Genomic DNA, 22,914 nt, shown 5'->3' with positions numbered 1-22,914 from the left:
AAACAAACACAAAACCATGCTGACAACTTGTATTCTTTATATAATTGTTTTATATTTTATAATGTTTTAAATACATGTTTATATGCTGGTATTCCCTACTCTGGCAAGATTTCACCTGCCAATTTTAAAAGTGCTTAAGTTAGGTCACTTTGATTTAATTTAAGCCTATTTTTGGGGCAAACCGCTCAGTCATTTTGTTCAGCTGTTGCTTTAAATGATGCATGATTTACATAATTATAACATGTAAATATATTCACAGTACATGAATGCATGCCAACATGCTCTACATTATACATGTTGCAAATGCAAACAAGTTCACATGTACCAGTTACATTTTTAGAAGCACTTGATAATTGTAGAGCAGACTCATACTGGTACTGCCAGGTTTATTTTTTATAAATATATCTCAGTTTTAATCAGATTGTAGATTTAAATGTTTGGATTATTTTTTTTTTTATGTGTTTACCAAAATTGAACACCAATAAACTGGTGAGCTTTTATGACAATAGATTTGTGAATGTTGCACAAGTCTCCAGTGTATTAACATGAATAACTTTGATGGCATACATTGAAATTACACTCTCTGATCAGTGTTTCCCTATACCCTCATTTGTGCTTCAGAGACCCCCAAATTTTTAATTTCAACCCCATTTTTGGTACCAAAGTTTGTTTTTTACTCAGTCTGACCCCCAGTTTTGACACCAAGGTGATTTTTTACTCTCAGTCTTGCACCTCTAGAGGATAGTCTGTCTGATGTTTTGGGTAGTCATTATTTTTCAATTTGCCTCAATGTTAACAGTAAAAATAATCCATTACATGCACAGGTGTTCCAGTAGAAATTCAGAACATGGATGAGAGATCCATCCAGCTTTTTGAAGATGCTCTAAAAGATGGAAAGGAAACAATATACAGCATAAGACTCATGGTTGTCGGACACATGGGTGTAGGGAAGACAACCCTCGTCAAGCGTCTTCTTGGAGAGGAAGTAAACATTTCCGAGAGATGTAGTACAGAGGGTATAGATGTCTATGTCAACTGCTGTGATGTTTCTTTATCGACCTGTGAATGGATGAGGCGAGAAAAGGGTATGTGGTCATACAAATATAAGATACATACATTTCTCTATTTATTCATATACCAGGAGGTGAAATGTATTGTGCTGTGCTGATGACCCCCGCACTATTAGCAATGACAAATTTTCAAGATGGTCACCACGATGACCATACTAGAGATCTGATCTGTACCATTTTCATTTAGGACCAGCTATTCATTATGAAGCCCCTTAGTGAAAAACCTATGGTGATATGGCCATCCATTCAGGAACAGCGATACGAATGTCAAGGTAGCAGCACAAGATTTTTATTTAGAACCAAGTCAGTCATAGGGTAAATGCATGCTTAAAGTTCATATCCATTTTCCAAATAGGTAAAGCAAATTGTGATAAGAAGCTTGTGTTAATGGATGGATGAATAAAGGACAACATGCCATCCCATTAAGACATCTGATATAGGTCCAGTAAAGCCAAAAATGTATTTTTAAATAGTATTTTGACTTTTTGTATCGAAGATGTTGACCATAGGGAACGTATGTCTGGTGATATGGAAGACAATTTTTCTTTTAGAAGACAAGTAAGACTTGTATTGATTTCAGATTGAATATGTTTTAGCTGTATCCATCTTATATATGAGTGCTTTACATCTGAAGATCATGATAGTGTTTACCACCTGGCAGACATAATATACGAGACTAATGTAAAAAGGCTTTATATCTGGAGATTTTAATAGTATTTACAACCTGGCAAGCAAATAATATACAGTTTATGATCCTTCTGTTATTTCAGGTTCTCTGATTTCTCCTTCTGTGATGTTAACTTTGTTCTCTTTGTGAAAATGGGCACTATCATCCTAGTTTCATTTTGTTCATGTCTATAAAGAGCAGTTACATACCACCTTGGCATTAACATTTTTGTTTGCAGGTGTAACTGTTTTTGTATATGTAAAGGCAGATCTTCAAATTTCCATTGCCAGAAACTGCAAAGGGGGTGGGGTTTACATAATTTTTCACATAAAAATGCAAATATCCTGAATGAGACTATTCCATTTGGGACTATGAATTGTTATTGAAACTGTCAGATAACTTTTCATCTCTGACATGGTATTCTTACTTTACATGAAACATTCTTTGATTTCATGCTAATTGTTCATCTGTGTTTTTGACAGCTTTCCATGAAATGGTTACCTTTAGCCAAATTATTTGATATTGTTTCAGAGCCCCCCCCCCCCCGCTATTATTTTCTTATTTGCTATGAATTTTCAATTTCCAAGACTAAAATAATATTTAAAAAAATTTTACTGGGTGGTGGTGGTGGTGGTAGGGTTGGCAATGAAAGATAGGGATGGTTGGCCAACCTGAAACATATTTCTTGTTGTCTTATGTAAGTCACTACCACTCTTGAAGGAATGATCTGCATTTCTCTGTCTAAATGGTGTAGATAATTTCGTTCAGGTGTACAAAAAAACCAAACAATAGATGATGGTAAACTGTGTCATGCTAGGGCACAAATCATGAGTTGTCAAAATATAACTTGGAAGGTTATGCTGCCCATGATATTTTGGAGAAGGCTGTTCCGAACATCAGCTTAAACTTGCTACAAGGGATATCGTGAAGTAAAAAATACAGGTTTATGACAGTTGAAGCAGTCCTCTTAAACATATATTACTTCTCCCAAAAGAGATTTTCTGCAGGGCTGATTGATATATTTGTGAGAAGACCTTGCTTGTCAGTGTAACAATTTTTATTAAATCAAATGCTGCAATTTTTGTAATTGTGAACACAATTTATTTCTCTGTTCTAGTTTAATGAGTATGAAAGTAATTAATGTTAATTGGTTGTTGTTTGTGGTTTAGCGCCATGTTTCAGTGTATGATATACTATGCTGTTATGTATATTTGATTTAATTTATATCTGATTTAATTTATTTGTAAGTTTTTAAAAAAATTATTTTAAATTTCATTATATGTCAAAATAATGTAAATTTTTTTTACAAGGAATTTTATATTTTCCAGAAATTAGTTTCATCTTAGAGTTAATCGTAAACACTGAACTTTGTATCTTATGCTGACCTAGTTCCCGACCTTGATTCAGAAATCTCTGAGACAAGTAAACAACTTTTTATTTTTATCTTATTCTTAGAATAAAATGATTGGTTTTTGTCAAGGTCATAAAGGGACTATGTGCTTTTAGACGTAAATACTTCTAAATAATTCTTAAGAGTTGACCCAAATCCAGGAATGTTTTGAGTTTCAAGTTACTGTAATTCCAATTTTTATGAATGTAATGGATTTTTTGCAATATGATTGGATGTAAATGGTCACGTGATACTGATCTGGAATTTTTTACACTTCGATCAATTCTGGGACTACTTTCGGTTTGCAGTATAAATAAAAACTGCAGACACATTACTGTGAAACAATTGTTTCGTCTTTTAAATTTTTAATTCAGCAAATAAATATAACTTCTACCCTTTTTAATACATTTTCCAATATTCTTTGATTGATATTCATAGTTTACTATACAATTTAGCATTCATCTGCTACATAGCCAAGCAAAATGGCTGACTAAGGTGATTTTTCACTGCAATTTTCTGCGGAGTTTTTTGAACAATTAGATGACATGGAATTAAAAGAAATAATAGCAGCGACTGAAGCAGATGGAGATGGATTTGATGATATTGCGATGGATGGTACAAGCGCTGAAGATAAAATCAAACAGAGATTGACAAATTCCCTCACAGAGCACCCCATGACCGCCTTCACCCTAGCCATACATAACAACAACACTAATAGCGTGGGAACTGGGACAGTCGATTTTGAGGCTGCTGAGGGAGATACACCAAGATTCAAGAAATTATCTGAGGAGGACTTAAAAGCTATTGAAATAAATCAATACTCAGAGGCTACTAAACAAAACATAAAATGGGGCATTGGCGTTTTTAATGGTACATTTTTTAATTTTCTGTATATGTTTGTTTGCTTATTTTCAAACGTGTGTGGGTGTTGGTGGCATGGTGTGAATATGACCACTTATACAATAATAAAAACAAATATTTATGAGACCATTATTCAAAGACTGGATAAGTTTATAAATGTTAAAACTACAAGAATAAAATAATCAGATTATTTACATGAAATATCTTTGATGGATAGATTTTGAACATATATAATAACATATCGCATAGTTTGTTGAGATGACAATGTTTTCATGAGATCTCCAACAATGTGACTAACTACCATTGAAAAATGTATATTATAATTCATAAAGTGATTATTTTGCTTCATTAAGTAATTTTGGATGTATAGTCATTAATTTCAATGAAAAAGAAATTACATAACTTTTTGCATTGCTATTCTTTTTCTCAAGAAATAAATCTTCTGTATAAATTTGAAAGACTTTAATGTTGAAGGATAAAATTAATAATGTCACTGTATTACATACATAAATTCCAACCATAAATAGACAAAATATGCACAAATTGCAGGACATGTTTTTATGTGTATTTAAAAATGATCTTGCCAAGTGTAAGAATTGTATTGCTATGAATATTTTTCTATTTACTTACAGCTTGGTGTATTGAAATTAATGGATACAAACTTGACTTCAACACAATCAGGCCAGACGGACTGAGTGGCCACTTAAGAAGATTCTGTGCTGAGGCCCAACCAAAATTTTTATCATCCAGGGTCACAAAAATGCTAGCAAATCAGGCGCAAGAATATCACAAAATTCCTTGAGAAATGTTCGTGCAGCCATTAACAGATACTTGAAGGACAATGGAAAAGATATTGACATTGTCAAAGACAAAGAATTCATAAATGCTAATTCAGTGTTAAATGCAAAACTGAAATTGAATTTAAAATCAGGTATGTCAAGGCCAACCCAGCATTACCAAGTAATTTCACTGGAAGAATTAGGAAAAATCAATGTGTATATTCAAAAATTTGACCCTGTTGCCCTTCAATTCAAAAGTTGGTATCTGCTGGCTATTCATTTTGTGACCAGAGGTATAGAATTTCACCATCAACTGACCCCAACTTCCTTAAAATTTTAAAAGGATGAATCTGGAATGGAGTACATGACTCTAAATCATGAAACACTTCATAAAAACCACCAAGGTGGTGTTGATGCAAAGCTTGAAGAAACATCAGACAAAGAATGTATGCAACTGGTACAAACACTTGTCCAGTGAAATCTAAAAATTTTCCTTCAGAAATGTGACAAAGCAGCAAAGGCATTATTTACACAATGCAGTAAAGGATCACTAAGATCTCCTGAATTCACTGACAAATGGTATACTTGTGAACCAGTCAAACCAAAGCAATTCTCCTCATTCATGCCAGACATCTGCAAGAATGCAGGAGTGCAACGCTATACTGGACACCCACTCCATGCAACAGCAATTCAGGCTGTGAGTGATGCTGCATTTGCAACCAGAAATATTTTGTTTATGACAGACCACAAACATGAGGAGTCTCTAAAAACTTACAGTCAAAGACCTAGCACTGAACAAAAACAACTAATTAGTTCAGTTTTGGAAAATATTGCTAATGGTGGTCAAGCTCTTTCTGTATCAGACCCAAACACGAACCCACCTTTCACTTCAGATCAAAGTCAGCAACCATCGATAAAGTCTCCAGTTAGAATTTCGAACACTCTAAGCGCTCAGTCCTTCCAGCACTCCAACACTCAACTATGCAGCCAAACAAAACATAATGGCTGGTTTTGCGAGCAACTCAACATTTAACAACTGCACATTTAATTTCACATTAGATAAATGAAAGGGTCTTGTCAAGTATTAACGCTCTTGAAAATGATATAAAATGTTACTCCTGTATAAAATTTATTTAATTAATACCTTTATTTTGGTAAGGGATAATATCATCTTGTTCATATTTCTATGTTGTTCATTGATAAAATTAATAATGATTTATGGTTTGTTTGGAAATTTCATTTAGCACACTTGTTCTATCCCTTTCAGTTGTTATCATGAAAGGTCGTTGTCATCTGACGTAGCAGATAGGACTGGCTAAAATTGAACAAGAATGTTGTAAATAAACGAAATGTGTTGAATCCACTGGTAGCCATTGTTTAATATGTAAAGTATGGAGTTTCTGAAGAAACGTAACTATGACAGTAGTCACATTTCATTTCACATTAGATCACGACATGGATCTTGTTAAGTATTAACACTGTTCAGAAGGACATAAAATGTTATTCCTGTATAAAATTTATTACATTTGTACCTTTATTTTAGTAAGGGATAGCATCCACGTTGTTCATTGACAAATTCCATAATGATTTCAATTTTCATGTTGGATTGGAAATTTAATTTTAGCACACTTGTTCAGTCCGTATCAGCTGTTATTGTGTAAGGTCATGGTCATCTGACGTACCAGATGGGACTGACTAAAATTGAACAAGAATGTTGTAAATAAACAAAATGTGGGGAAACCACTGGTAGCCATTGCTTAAAATGTAAAGTATGGATTTTCTGAATAAACGTAACTTTGACAGTAGTCAATATGTTCCTGTGAGTCTATACAGGTTGTATATTATGGGGTGATGTGAAGGGGCGAATGAAAGGAAAGTATGCGCGACTTAAATTGGAATGCATTATTGATGGAATAAGTTGATTTGACAGTAGAAAGGATGAAATTGGAATTATAAGGATTTCATTTACTTTGTGAGTGATTAGGTAAAATTTACACATCGATAAATACCCAACCATGATCATTTAATCCTATAGTATAATCTTTGTTTATATAGATATTTCTCAGTTGGGGCTTTTTCTTTACACTGGAAAGTGTCTGTTGTGTCAGTTTGGAGTTATTATTTTTATTCAAATTATTTGGATTCTTAAAGATTAATTCTTTTCCTGGAAATATTTGAGTACTCATGGAGAATTCTTGGACAAAGACATTTATTTAAATTTTATTCTGAAATTCAAACACCAGAATATTATTTGACTGTGGGATAAAAAAGAACTGTAGTTGATACAGCACCATACTGACTACAGTATACGTCATTGCCTTCCATTTTGGATTCTTCGTTGGGACTCAAACTTGAATTCAGTAAAACATTTCATTATTAGGACTTCTAAAATTTAATTCGTGGATTATTCTTGGATTATTTTTGGATTTGATTCTTAAAACCATATGTTATTTTCTTCAATTGTTATAGTGTTTTTTTCCAGGGAAATAAACTATTTGTTACATTTTTCAAAGGTTGTTGTTTTCACTCTTTCTTTTGTTACTTTTTATTTGAGCCTAAACAAGTAACATAAGAATGCATAACAGTCTGCTTATTTGGTTGAGGAAGAAACTATATAATACCATGAGTAACTATTGACCCAGTGAAGATACTAGCAAGTGTTTTCATACCCACATTGGCTGATATGTAATACACATGACAATAAGGTTTTCTATATTTTCAATGATACTGAGGTTGATTACAAGATTATTTTAACTAAATTGTAGAGAGATTTGTTATTTCCCACCTGTCACTTTAAAAACAAATGTGGCAGGCAAATATAATACAGGCATAAACATTTTCGGGTACAAGAACGGATAGAAAGTTTACATTCTGGATGACCATTGGACAGGTGCTGGATGAACAGTGAACAGATTTATGTCCATGCACAAAGAATATCATCCTTTCAGACCTTTAAATTGTACATCAGAACAAATTGGTGATAAGAACAGTAATGCTCTTATTGAACTTTGACCTAATGCTTTAAGTCAGCTGTTGTATGCAAGTAGTTTGGAAATTGTCCATGTCATGAATCAATTTTACGCATTTTAGAAAGGACATACTGGTAATACTGAATTTGCATAAGATATTGCTCACCAGGTTGAAAGAGCAACTAGAAGTGACATGTTATTCTTTAACCACATGTTCTAAATATGCACAGACAAGGATGAATTTTTAAGCCATCATATTAACCTTTGACTACAAGTATGTAGTATGTTAGCACAGTATATATCATTATGTGTATCATATTTTTAAAGTTCTTTTTCCTTCTCTATGTGTTTGCACAAGTGTATATGCTGCTTGCACCCTGTATGCACCCTTTGGCTTTTAGTCACCCTCTGTTGCATGCTAACCTGCTTTGTAACATAGCTACATGGTGAGTGGTATACATAATAACACCACATAAGCCATTAACCAGGCCACCTGGGGGTTTAGGTTAGAAGGCTTGCAGTTTTATTTGCGTGTGTACATGTGTGCATTTGATTTATCATCTTAATGATGGCTCACATTTAACAGTAGTCCACTTGCCCAAGGCCAGTGAAATTTCTCATAATATTACATTTAAAAATTTCAATTGTTGAATTCCTAGTTAATATTGGTATGCATCCAACATTGTTTTGTGGAAAGAACTAGTGAAGATTCAGCAAGACAAGTACATTTCTCCGACTTTTCATTTTCTGAAGTATTATATTATAAGGGTATGGCAAGCATGAAGAGAAAGACATTTTTTTTTTCTTTAATAGATATTAAATCTCGCATAAAATATAGACTGAGTCCATAACCTTTAAAGTATAAGCAACAGTTTTTATGATAGAAGTTGATATAAACAATTACAAATATCAAAGTATAATGTTCATTCAGAGTTTATATTAAAATTATTTTTGTTTGATGGACTAGAAAGATTGGCTAACATTTCATTACATTCATATGGGTTAACTTCAAACAGTGCCTAGATAAACACCCAATGGCTGTAACAATAATAACTAACAGCATCTATACAAAACCTTGAGAAACACTCAACAGCTTTACGGTATTAACAAATAACTATTGGAAGAGTACTGAGAAACACTCATCTGCTCTATACTTAAACTTGCACTTATTATTATTATTATTTGATTTCGTATTTCTATTAAATTGTAATAAACATTATTTGAACAAGGTCGGCAAGAAACACTTGATTTGGCCTGACAGGATCATGACAGTTAATGTCTGATTACAATTTAACAGATTAAGCGGATATTTAAGCTAAAGTTGCTGATTTAAAAAAACAAAAAAATTGAACGAATAAATATTCTGAAAGGTTTTTAGTTATACAGAAGCATATCTCAAAATGTAGTCTTAGTCCTGTTCCAAATGTACTATAAAAACTTTATTTTTTGCATTTATTTATGTAGATGTCGTGAAATAACTATGAATTCTCATTCGCGGAAAATAATCAACAAAAGAGTTATCTTTTCTTTGCGCTCCTTATATGACCTTTATAGTACAAAAAAAAATAAAAAAAAAATTGTAAAATATTTTCCTACGCACGTTCTAAAAGTTTTGAGCTCATAACACGGCCCTCGAAAAACCCATGAGGTCCCAACACAGAAGGTTACAAACCTTTATACTTCCTGTGGAAATCTGCAGGATTCTGTGTTTGGAACGGAAACTTTTAATGTTCGCTGGGTAGCAACCACAGGTAAAAAATCAGCGAGCGCTTGCTTTCAGGGGCAACCGAACTTTGTTACTGATAGCAAAAGAACTACACACCAATTAATAAATGTAATTAGAATCCAATATAACACAGAGTATTAGCTATGTGTACACATAACGAATATACTTTTGAATGGTCAAAATTTTCATGTCTAATTAAAAATGGTTGATACCGTAAGCGACCACTAACCATTAAGCTATATAAACAACAGAAGTGTTCCAAATGTGCCAAATCAGGAAACGAGACCAATACTTGGGCTAGTGATACATGCATTTACGACATAAGACCACCATGGAATGAAATAATTCAAGGGATGCTTTATGATCAGTGTATATGCGAATATGAAATACACCCCAGAATCATGCCGATCATCATTTTAGTATTGAATAACGGTAGGTATTAATTGATAAATTAATGTTGACTGTCAATGTTGTCAACACCCACCCACCCACCTAGGTACGAAGTAGAGGTACTAGGTCTAGTAGTTTTGGTGCTATCATTCACCCTACTGTAACACCGAGAGTTTTATGATTAATGAACTTAATTTGAAACGTATAATAATTTTTGAGGCAGATCTCCTGCCCATTACAATAGCCTTACAATATAACAAATTTATGGAAACATTCAATGGCTTCCTAATCAAGCTTGTACTTATTATCATTATTATTATTATTATTATTATCCATGATTTCCTATGATTATACTTAGTTATTTTCAGTAATGTGATATTACACTGTAATTTGAAGGAAATTAATTAATGGACACTGAATATAAAATTCATCAAAGTACCATACAAAGTGGAAAGTTCTATCCCAGGTTTCTACAGCAGACTGCTTCATAATACTAGCAGATTTCAATAAATATGAATAAATAACTTCACCATACAGGTTACAGAATTTTATTTCGCTCACTACATCAGATTTGAACCCAAGTTTGCTGGTAAACTGTACCCATTGTTGTGCCTGTAATCGTTGACCCCTATACCATTTTAACCCTGTATGTATATATGAGCTGACTCATTCTTTTCACTTCGAATCCAGTTATTTACATGAAATGTGAAAGTTGCATCTAGAAGTATGCCATTAGAGGATAATTATGTTTGGTCATACATGACACTGCCTGTTCTACCAATTGGATTATCTTTGCAATTAATGTGAATTGTGTGTCTATTACTGCATTTCCTCTTCATTACAGTAACTAAATATTCTGTAACAAAACGTAGAATATAAAACGAATAAATTCTCACCAAACTGGACAAATAAATAAATATAATTATGCTTACTTCAAAATCTAGATGTATTATGTATTTATCATAGTATAGTAAACCTTACTATATATACAAGTTTGAAATCTGTTACTTTACATAAGCACCGGGGCCCCGAGTGGCCAAGTGGTCTAAAGCACTCTCCGTTACAGATCACTGCCATCTCACCTCTTTCTGCATGGGTTTGAGTCTCGGATTCAGCTAATGTGGATATGTGAGAAAGCTTGCCAGTAGCTTCTCATGGGTCGGTGGTTCTTTCCAGGGTTTTACCGGGTTCTTCCTCCACCATTAATACTGGCTGCCATGTATAGCCTATCATATGCTGAAAAATGGCATTAAACCCTACAACAACAACAACATAAGCACCATTCATGTTAATGTTAATGTCAATGGATAACAACAAACCATACCAAGATATGCATTGTTAATTTACTACATTTTTAAAATTTCTTTTACATCGCTGTATTTTCATCTCCATTTCTGTATATTACAGTACATTACTGAAAATTACTCTATTTAGGGAAACCAACAATGCAGTAAAATAGTAAAACAGCTTTCTCATGCAGGGTATAAACAACCAGAACTCTTAACAGGACATCAGAAATATGACCTGGTCCTAGCACAAATGCTGACAAGCCTATTTATACTCCTCAAGGAATTCTGCTGAAGTCTGCACCTGTCAGGGAAAATTCTATCGTTTTCTGGGTAACAGCTACCTATAAAAAAGTCCTCAAGCAAAGATTGCATGGCAAGCATGAAAAATGCTATCAGTAATAACAAAACTACACCTTAACAGAATTAATAATTGTAATTGAAAAATTACATGACTTAGTATATTAGCAAAGAGTTCGGAAAATGAATATGTGTCTAAATGGTCAAAATGTGTAATACGATAAAAAATTAGCTTTAAAAATGAGTGATATCATAAGGGACCATTGAAACAAGATAATGACAGTGGTGTTCCAAATGTGCCAAACCTGGAAATGAGGGTGATTGTAATTATGATAAGCGTTCATCTATTTCACCTCATAACATCATGGATTTAAAGAGTTTAAATGATAATTTATGTTCATTTTATATTCAAGTATGGAATATACTCAATAATCATATCAACCAATTCTTGGTATTGGATAAATATATCTATTCACAAATAAATTAATATGCCCAAAAATGTTGACAACATCCACCCACCTACGGTGTGCCTTGTGGTACATCCATGAAGTAGGGTACTAATGTTAGTACTACCATCCACTCTGATTTACCACTGAAAGCTTTGTGATTATTGAACATTTTTACAAGTACCAAAACTGAGGCTAGAGCTGATTATTAAATGTCACATGGCAAAATCACTATAGTATTTATCTGATAATCTTGGAAACCATCATGACTGAGCAGAAAACAGATTGACAAAAAAACATCAAGTAAAAATACCAAGCTACAAGTTGATGAGTAGAAATCAACATGACTGTCTATTTGATATCCCAAACATGACCAGATGCTTTCAGTAAAACATCCCAAGGATTATGGTGACTTTGTTTCCTACTGGTACATATACATTGTATTCTTAACCACAAATAATAATCTTAACAGCTGAGTCCCTTTTACAAATGAATGTAGTCATATTTTTCTAATATTAGCCTTTTATAAAGATTATTGCTGCTTGGTACAGCAATGCCATTATCATGTTGTATTAAACCAGTCAAGATCAATAGCTCTGCTTTATGAGAAATAAGGCTTTATTAACCAAGATCCACTGCTTTAGCTTCATATGAAATTAATAGACCAACACAAAGATGTGATATGGATGTGTGTACTGTAGAATAAAGAAACAAGTGACATTCTTGCATTTTTTGGATGTGCCTTTTAATCGTTTTGCCTTGTAATGTCCATTTTTTTTATTTGAAGGCTACTACAGCATATAAATTGCAAAGTATAAGTAAGTGTATATTACACACCAAAGTGATGCACCATCTAAAGATGGGATGAATAGGAAAAGGAATTAATTAGGCAATGTTTTCAAAACAAACATGCATTGAATGCTTAATTGCTGTTGAAATTATATTTGCAACCCCTATGTGGTGGATGTACACATGCACCAAAAGATTGTTGGTGTTGAGTTGCTTGGTATCTACCCCATACCCCCACCACCACATTATTTAAACTTGCAGTAGCATGGAGTGACTTATCTGGCCCACCACATGTAGTGGAGAAACAAAAGAGCATTGAAGTTGTATTTTCATTTTTCATTTCCAGATTGATTTTTTGTTGCAAAGCAGTATTCAGCTGTACTATCTGTTCCTTCTGATTTCAGATTCAGAACAGGATTATAAACTACAGCGCCTTGTTAAAGTTCTAAATGAGAACTGCAAAACAAGTGAGAGCACTGCAGATCACGAACAGGTTGCAAGCTCTCCTCAACAGGAGAGAGCTGACCACAGTCCAACTGGCATTGTTGCTGATGATGACACTGATACAGAGGTAATATATCACCAGGCTCTTCAACAGAATATTGGCCAGAATCTTTCATCTACGGCTAGTCTTCAAGAAGAATCACCTTCCACTGTAGGTCAGAGTAATCTCACCCAGTCTGAAAATAACATGATGCCTGGAAGAGAGCCTGGAGAAAGTAATGCCACTGAAAATCATAAGACAGATCCATTGAGGGAAATGTTAAAATTGTTGAAAGAAAATCCTGACAAAACAAAGCAGGATGTAAGAAAGTATGCACGTTTAACAGTGTGGGATTTTGCAGGGCAGTATGCCTTTTACACAACACACCAGATGTTCCTGACAAGACGTGCCATTTACCTGTTAGTTTCAGATGTCAGTGGACAAATTACTGATATTGTAGAAGATGAGTGTTACTTTGACACTGAGGGGAAAGTGAAATGCAAAGTTCATGGTACGTGCTGGGCTTCATCTCATCTGTAAATTCATTTATCTTGTATTTGACGCAGATAAAAGATATTTTTCAATACACAAAAAATAATCACATTCATTTGTACAACTGTAAACATTTCTTGGTTAAGATTGTAAGAACTCAGTTATATTCAGAAGAGAATATTGAGAGTACTAAAGGATTGATTCCATATGGCTGGTCTTGAAAAATTAATATAATAACCATATATTTGTTAGTTGCAACATAAAAGCATTTAAAGGAGATAAAACATGACATGCCAAGAAAGAAATGATTGATAGAATTAAATATTAATTGCACCACAAAATGTGTCATTTTTGGCTCCAGATTTGATGCTGCTTTAATGATAGTAATATCCTAATATAATTAACTAATTTCCTCATGAGCTAATTATTTCTTCATATTATTTTCATTCAGAAATAAGGACTTAGGATTTTTCCCAACAAATAGTATTTTTATGTCACTCCACTGTTTTTCGGTTGTAACTGCTAACAATCAGCAGACTTACTACTACAAAATATGTAACACCTAATTAACAGTCATTTCCTGTAAAGTCAGTTATTGTTGCAAGTACCTGTCTTTTCTTAATTTGAGTTTAGGCTTCTCATAATTTATTTTAAACTGCTGACATGCAGGAACACAAACAGCATGGTGTGAGGGACTGATATAACGTCTATAGTACAGGACCTAGGGCAGTCATTGAACTATATTGATTTTAATATGGTCAGGAGATAACCAGTAAGATCTCTATTTGTCTTGTATTTTGTGGCTATAGAGCCTTTAAATAAACGGGGAAAACAAAATGACCAGACAAGCTTAGACTGTGACACCTTGATTGATTGCCTGACAAACAGAAAACAATACATACATTTGATTCTTTGGAAAGCTTAGTTGGCAACACCTATATTGATTGCCTGCGAAAGAAATAATTTGTAAACTTGACTTAGTGACTTTTGCATTTTACTTCATTAAGATGTTTATTTGGCAGTTAAATGGACAAATCAAAGACGAGTTGATATATGAGATATTTCAAAACTTTCATGATTGATATCTGATTTTGCAGAGTTTGTAGGTCACATTCTTTGATCTACTGGAAATGTCCGGCAAAAGCAGGAACTTCAGGTTCTTTGGTTTTAAGTCATTTCATTTTGATACACATTCAATTAAATCTGTCAAAAACTAAGTCAGTATTGTTTTAGTAAATATTTTGTCAGCAAGTAGATGTACATTATTCTTTTAATGCTTAGAATGTTAATGCTATATTTTGTTTCTTGACTTTTTTAGAGCTAGTTGAGATCTGGTTGAATTCCGTACATTCCTGTGCACCACCTGACACAGAAAACATGAATTCTGCACATTCCCCATCAACATCTTATACAGTCATCCCACCACCAGTGATTTTAGTGGGGACACATGTTGATCAAATTCCACAGGTATTTAATTTTGTCAATAAAACATCACTACTGCTTGTTAGAAACTGTAATTGTATGAGAGTCAGGAATATGACAATCATTTCACTCCCTTGGCTAGTGACTGTCACAAGTCATTAAAACCTGCAGCTATAATTAGAAGAAGCTTGCAAAATTGTTCTGATTGTTTAATATGAACTCATGCAAGTTTTTGAAGTAATCAAGTAGAAGAATAAATATTGATGTTTCTTTATTATAGCTATAGCCTAAATCCATGCAAAACTTCACATACAAGCACATCTTATGGTCTAGATGGAAATAGATGACAAAGATGCCACTCAGATATCCAATATGGCTACCATAATAACCATCCTGAAAGTATTGCTATTAATATTATATCTGAGTGGATGGTCATAGCATGGGGTGTTTACTTAAGGTCATTACATAAAGTCTTGTTGGCCCTGAATGAAATTGGCACCAATCAGTTTCCAATACAGCATGACAGCACTTGTCATAAATATGTTGTTATTGCTACTTCATAATGGATGGGATGGTCATGTCAGCATCGGGTTTTCACTGAAAGACTTCTTATGATTTCTGGTTGGTCCTAGACAAAACTGTGCCATTCTAAGACCTTGTTAGCACTATTTTTGAATGGGATGGTAAGATCAGTGTGGGTTTTACTAGAAGATTTCTTAGGATGTCTAGTTGACACTAAATGAAAATGGTGTTAGTCTGATATACAATTGACCTCAGTAGCAGCCATTTTGAAATGTTATTATCATTACTTATACTGAATGGATGGTCTTATCAATATGTGATTTTATTAAAAGACTTCTTATGATAACTAGATGATCCTAAACAAATAGTGCTGATCTAATATCCAATATGGCTGCCATGCTAGCCATCATAAAAATCTTGTTATCACAACTCTGACTAGAAATTGATGTTAGCATGGGGTGTTCATTGCAAGACTTCTTGGTTGATCTTGTTAGTCTCAAAGTAAAATGGTGCTTATCTGATGTCCAGTATGGCTACCACAGCTGTGTTCTTGTAAATCTTGTTAGTGCTGCTTCTACTGAATTGTGGTTCTTGTTGTTGTTTAAGGTTTATATGGTGGCCAGTATAATGGTATATACACGGTGGCCAGTATAATTTGTGGAGGAAGAACCATCAACTCATGGAAAGTTACTGCAAGCTTTTTATGTGTCTACCCACCTCAAAATAGTTTGCTGTATCAACACAGGGTTTTCAGCAATATACTTTTTATGATTCCTTGATGGTCCTACATGAAGAAGTGACTGTTGTACATAGAGTATGGTTTCCACAATGACTACCTTAAAAAACTTTGTCACTGCTTCCAGTTAATGGATGTTTATTATGACATGACATTTGCACCAAAAGATTGTTAATAAAGACTACTTTGTAGCAAATAAAATTGGTGCCAAGCGGACATCTAATTTGTGTACCATATCAGCTAACACAAAATCTTGTCATTGATGAAAATTTTCAGAGATGATTTCAACACTAAGTGGTGAAATATAGGAAATAGTCTTGTCTTGAATTTGTACATAGTCAGTCTTTTTGTCCAGTACATTGTCATTCCATTTGAGGGACTCTTGTTATCAAAGTTAAGGTCACTGATCAATTTTCTTTAGGCCCTTTTCTGTACAGTACAAAATCTGGTATGCAGCTTGACTTCTCTGTGACCTTGGCAGAAAATGAAAACAATGTTCCACAGTTTTCAGCAGTATTACAGCCTTTGAGTGACAGACCAACTTATTTGCATTCCTTTAATTATGATGAATTTCAAATAAATTGCATAGCTTGTATTGTCCTGCCAACATTTCTTTCTGTGCCTTAATTCCTTCATAGGCCTTGTAGCAACCTCTCTGTGTTTTAGCTCGCTTGATAAGCAACTATGCAATGTGATGTTGATGAATTAGAGTTTGCAGTGTTTAGTCTGCATCATCATTCAACAAACATGTGACATTTGATATTTGGACCATCCCATTGTTTGTTTTTCATTCAGCAATTATCTAAATTATTATTATTGAATTTCATGTCATGGAATATCAGTTACTAAATATTGTAATATTTTGTATCAGAGACAATCAGCCATTAGGTGCAGTGAGGAATATAAACACCCCCATATAACGCAAGCAGGAATGGTTACTGCAACCACTACATCAAAACCTGCCCATTCTGGACATCAGCCAACATTGTCCATCAGCCAAGAGTCTTTTCAAACATCTACTGAAAGGCTACAAAGAAAAAAAAGAGCAACAGACCAGGTCTTCTCCAGTTCCATTCAGAAAGGTATGCAGAATAGTTTTAAATGTATCATTAGACAGGGACACTGGCGATAACATCATTGTCATTATGTGCCATAGGTGCTATAATTGGGATAAGGTGAGTACACTACTGATAATATTATTGTCATGTGTACTGGATGGACAGATTGGTATATGTGGGTAGATTACTCAGAATAAGATGGATGCAGTGGTGATAACATACTTGTGCAATGACTGGACTAACTGGCATAGGATTTTGACATCATCTTGAACATGTGTTATGGGTAGACAACTTGACATAACACAGGTATACTGGTGATAATATGCTGGTCAGAATGTGTCATGAGTAGACTAATTAGTGTAGGACACGTACAGTGGTAACAACATTGTGAACATACACCATGGATAGACTAGTTTGCATATTTAGACAGGTATACTGGTGATATCATAATTGTGAACTTGCACCATGCGTAGACTACTTTGCATATTAAGTCAGGTAGATTGGTGATAACATTGAGAACATGGGTAGAGTAATCAGCGAAATATATTTCTATTATCCATTTGGCTATAACTCCATCTCGTCCTAAATTCTTCTTGGCATGCGTCTATCTACGGGAGACAGTGGTGTAGCTACAGAGTAAGTTGATGTTTTGCCTTATTTCTGGCTCTCTTTTTAGCATGCTTTATGTTTTTGTCTTCCTTGGCTTTTTGAATGCCCTGTCTGACAGCTAGGTGCCAGGTGGAACGGTCATTAGCACAGCTATTCCAGTCATTGACATTGATGTTGGCTGTCTTCATGTCCTTCTTGCAAACATCTTTGTAGCGCAGACATGGCCATCAAGTCGGTCATGCACCTTCTGCTAACTCCCTGTATAACAGGTCCTTCTTAATGTGGCCTGGGTCCATTATCTTAACATGGCCAAGCCAGCGAAGGCACCTCTCTCTGAGAATGGAGAACATGCTGTTCATGTTGGTGCATCCCAGAACCTCTTTATTGGTGTCCTGCCACTTGATGTGCAGAATGCGCTGCAGGCATCTCAGGTGGAAGCTGTTGAGTTTCCTCTTGTGTTTCGTATAAGTGGACCATTGTTTCGCTGCTATAGAGGTGTGTGCTGAGCATGCAGGCCTGGTAGACATGCAGTTTAGTCTTCTTCGTAAGGTTGGGCTTGTTCCAGACCCTCTGGTTCAGTCTGGTCGTCACCTCAGCCGCCTTGGCAATCATGCCATTCACCTCAGAATCAATGGAGAGTGAGCTGGAGATGGTGGACCCGAGATATATGAAGTTCTCAGTCCTTACATGGAATATTCGATTGCATAAGGGACAAGGGATGAGTGGGGCCTCTCCAGGAAGGCTGGTGGTACATGCTTTTCTGGCTTGCCTCTTCAGCTCTGCTGCTGTTGGCCTGCTAGATTCGCACAACTTGGAGCCTTTGTGCAAGAAGGAATGCCAAGTGACTTGATCACTTGCTGTTTGCTACCAGGAATCGGGGTTTATGTTGGACATTTTCAATGCAGCTTTCAGATTGTCTTTGAAGCATTTCTTTTTGACCTCCGTGGGATTGCTGGCATGCGTACAGCATGTTCCGTCCAGCATAGCTGGGACTGCATCAGGATGGAGTGTATGCTGGGGAGACCTGCTTGGGTGAGTACCTCAGTGTCTGGAACCTTGTTCTGTGACTTGATGTTGAGGATTTTCTTGAGACTTGTGATGTGTAAGTGTTTCAGTTTCCTGGTGTGGCATTGGTACAGCGTCCACGTTTTGCATGTGTAAAGAAGTGTGGGGAGCACAACTGCCCTCTAGACCTTTAGTTTGGCCTGGATGCTGATGCCTCTTCTATTCCAGACATTGGCATAGAGTCTGCACTGGCTCTGGCAATGTGGAGGTTCACCTCATTGTCATTAGTCACACTCTTTGACAGTGTGCTACCAAGGTAGGTGAAGTGGTTCACTACATTGAGTTTTTGGCCATTTATGGTTATGTTGGGCTCAACATAGGGCTTTCCAGGGGTTGGCTGATGCCGGACTTAATTCTTCTTGGTGCTGATGGTGAGACCGACGCTTGTGCAGGAACTGGGAAACTTGTCAGTGCTACATTGCAGGTCATCTTCTGAGCCAGCGTTGAAGGTGCAGTCATTAGCAAATAAGAATTCCCTGATGGTGTCTGTCATAACCTTGGTTTTCGCTTGAAGCCTTCTGTGGTTGAACAGTTTTCCATCTTTACAGTACCTGATGCCGACTCCAACATCTCCGTCTCTGAAAGCATTATCATGGTGGAGAACAATAGATTGAACAGTGTCGGTGCCAGAACACAACTCTGCTTGACGCCATTGGTTACTGGGAATGGCTCAGATGTCCCTCCATTGTCCTGGACTCATGCCCGCAAGCCGTCATGGAAATGTTGCACCATGCATATAAATTTTCTCAGTCATCCGTACTTGGCCATTAACTTCCACAAGCCTTCTCTGCTGATAGTATCAATGACCTTTGTCAAAACGACATAGCTGGAGAAAAGGTCAGCATTTTGCTCTTGACATTTTTCTTGTATCTTCCTTGCAGCAAACACCATGCTGATGGTCCCATGTTCTTTCCGGAATCCACACTGGCTTTCTGGCAGGAGTCCGTGGTCAGTGTATGGTGAGGCAGTTCAGTAGGATTCTGGCGAGTATTTTTCCTGCAGTTCAGAGCAAGGATATACCCCGGTGTTGTCACAGGACTGGTGGTTCCCTTTGTACTCATACAGCTGGTTTATGGAAGCATCTTTGAATTCCTGGTGGATCGTCTCTTGCTGCCACATCAGCGAAAACAGTTGGTGGAGCCTTTCTATCAGAGCTGTGTCCCAGTTCCTTGTAGACTTAAGCTGGGATGGAGTCTGAACCAAGGTCTTTTCCACTGGAGAGCAGACATATCACTTTATCTGTCTTGAGCAAGGTTGCAGGGTCATCCAGTCTTCAAAAATGGGTAATTGGGGAAGACAATTGATGGCTGAAAGGCGATTCAGGACGCTGTCAAAGTGTTCACCCCATCATTGAAGAATCTTCTCTTTATCAGTAATTAGTGTGTTCCCATCTGCGCTGAGAAGGGGGGAATGATCCAGATGATCCATGCACCTCTTTCAGGGCGTTGTAGAAGTTCTTCATGTCATGCTTGTCTCCATAGCACTTGATCTCATCAGCTTTGTTTCTCAGCCATGTGACTCACATCTGATGGAGTTTCTGCTGTATAGGTTTGCGTATATTGTTGTACACATCTCTCCTGGAGGTGTACATTGGGTTGTTGAGGTAGGTTTGATGGAGGCAATGTTTCTCATCCAGCAACTGCTTGATCTCATCGCAGTTCGCATCAAACCAGTCTTGGTGCTTTCTGGGTTTATTCCCGGGGCATTCATGAGAGACTGTTTGGTACTGATGCATTTCAGCTTCATGATGTTTAGTCGTTTAGGAGCCTTCTTTCCCTGTGGGTGTCTTTTGGGCTGAATGCGGATGTTGAGCTTGGTGATGATGAGGCGGTGGTATGTCCAACAGTTGGCACCACACAAAGACTTGGACACACACAATCCTGCCTGTCCCTTTTTCTTACAGTGATGTAGTTGATGAGATGCCAGTGCTTAGAGTGAGGGTGCATCCATGATGTTCGGTTACAGGTAGGGAGGTGGAAGACTGTATTGGTGATCAATATTTCATACTTGGTGCAAGTCTGGAGCAAAAGGATAACATTGCTGTTACAATGACCCAGTCCATGCTTTCCTAGCACTCCATCCCAGGCAACGTGATCACAGCCAACTCTTGCATTGAAGTTGCCAAGAATGGCGAGCTTATATGCCATTGGAACGTCAGCAATGATGGAGTGATGATCCTCATAGAACTTGACTTCCACTCCATCCAAGTTGGTCATGGTTGGAGTGTAGCAACTGAGGATGGTAAGGTGTTTTCTTCCTGACAAGAGGGGCGTTTCATTGTCATGAAGCTGTTGTTTACTCTTTTGGGAGGTCCAGCCAATTTGCCAATTAGTGCTGTCTTCTCTGCAAAGCAGACACCAGCCTTATGGTGCTGTTCACATTCCTCAGCCACTTGAAAAGAAAGTGTATCAATGGCCCCTTTCACAGAGTTCGCCTTCTCTTGCAAGCTGTGTCTTGCTCAAGGCAGCAATGTCCACGTTGTGTCTTCGAGTTCCCACCCACTTTTGGTATATGGACATTTATGTTGGGGTGTGTAGTCATTGTCAATTGCCTATTGCAAAGTTGGAATTTGCTGCCACCATGCATGGCAGCATATGGTACCAGCTTACCAGTGGGCCTCACAAACTTAAATGATGTCACATCGAGTCATGCCTGCTTGAAATCAAAAGGAGAAAGGTTTGTTTCATGAGAAATTGTGAATATTATAACTGCTGTCAGATGTGACTAAACTACAGCAGCAATAGGAATTGACCATGTACTCACCATTTCCATTGCCAGTCACATGACTGCACAAATCTCACAACCCTATGTCACCACAATATGGTGATGGCTTTGAATCTGACCCCTCACCACAACATAAAAATCCAAATATTAAAAATGAGATGGGATGGGTGAGAAAAAACTATGATTAGACAAGTGTTACCATTTTTTACAGACAGAGTAATAAGTGAAATTTTATGTACTTTAAAATGTCGAATCCTGGAGCAGAACATTAGTGCTACATTATTATGCTGTGTAACATGTAGCTTGAAATGCCAGTGTCAGATTCTACACAGGTCACTGGGGAAATGGAAGATGTGTTGTCCATTGTGTTTTGTAATGTAACCCCGATTTACCATAATTTGCTATAGAACAAATTCAGATATAACATGATTGAGGCATGGCTGCCAAAAATTGTATATTTGTTTATTCATCAAAAACTAAATGTACTTTTTCCCCAAGTATGAACTCCAGTGTATAAAAGTGAATTATCTTTGGAAGAGACAGTGTTTGAACTCAGATATAACATGATCGTAGCATGGTTCTTGAGATTAAACAATCAAGCATTTTCTTGAAGAAGCAAGATTTGTGCCAAAATAAACATGAGCTTTATTTAATAATTTTGTAAGATGTGATGTATTCTTGGAAAACAAAAACTGTCTTATGATTTCATCTTTCATGATATGAACAAATGTTCACAGTTTCTACATTTTGTTAATATTCATTTCAAATGTGTTATTAGTTGAACACAGACCTTTCATCTAAGCTTAGTTTTGAATGCATTCTGCTCATGAAAAATCTGATTTGTATGTTTGTATTTTGGATTTTTAAGGTAGCTTTGACAATTTTTCAGTCTTATCGCTACGATATCTGCAGTGTAGCAGTTTATAGTGATTTCTAGCATTGGTGCGTCATGTCACAGACATGTAGCATAATGTTCCACTCAGTCACATTATCCTGACACCAGGCCGACCAGTCCTAATACTACCCTCTTAATGCTGAGTGGCAAGTGAGGCAGCTGTTAGTACCATTTTTAAGTCTTTGGTATGACTCGGTCAGGGATTGAATCCACGACCTCCTGCATCTGAGGTGG

The 22,914-nt window shown here is 36.1% G+C and overlaps 1 protein-coding gene across 1 annotated transcript in view; it reads left to right on the top strand.

Annotated features, from left to right (window-relative positions):
* The window catches only part of LOC149786949 (uncharacterized), a 129,844-nt gene that overhangs the window by 16,087 nt on the left and 90,843 nt on the right, over window positions 1-22,914 (top strand). The window contains exons 5-11 of the mRNA XM_089976001.1: window positions 825-1,085; window positions 4,621-4,784; window positions 5,267-5,464; window positions 9,681-9,894; window positions 13,078-13,668; window positions 14,968-15,116; window positions 17,201-17,411. Of these exons, the coding sequence (XP_089832127.1) occupies window positions 825-1,085; window positions 4,621-4,784; window positions 5,267-5,464; window positions 9,681-9,894; window positions 13,078-13,668; window positions 14,968-15,116; window positions 17,201-17,411 (1,788 nt within the window). The remainder of the gene's footprint in view (window positions 1-824; window positions 1,086-4,620; window positions 4,785-5,266; window positions 5,465-9,680; window positions 9,895-13,077; window positions 13,669-14,967; window positions 15,117-17,200; window positions 17,412-22,914) is intronic.

This window comes from Sinohyriopsis cumingii, chromosome 12 (assembly GCF_028554795.1).
Source record: "Sinohyriopsis cumingii isolate HCF-2022 chromosome 12, ASM2855479v2, whole genome shotgun sequence".
NCBI classification, from domain to species: domain Eukaryota; kingdom Metazoa; phylum Mollusca; class Bivalvia; order Unionida; family Unionidae; genus Sinohyriopsis; species Sinohyriopsis cumingii.
This window is presented reverse-complemented; position numbering and strand designations above follow the sequence as displayed.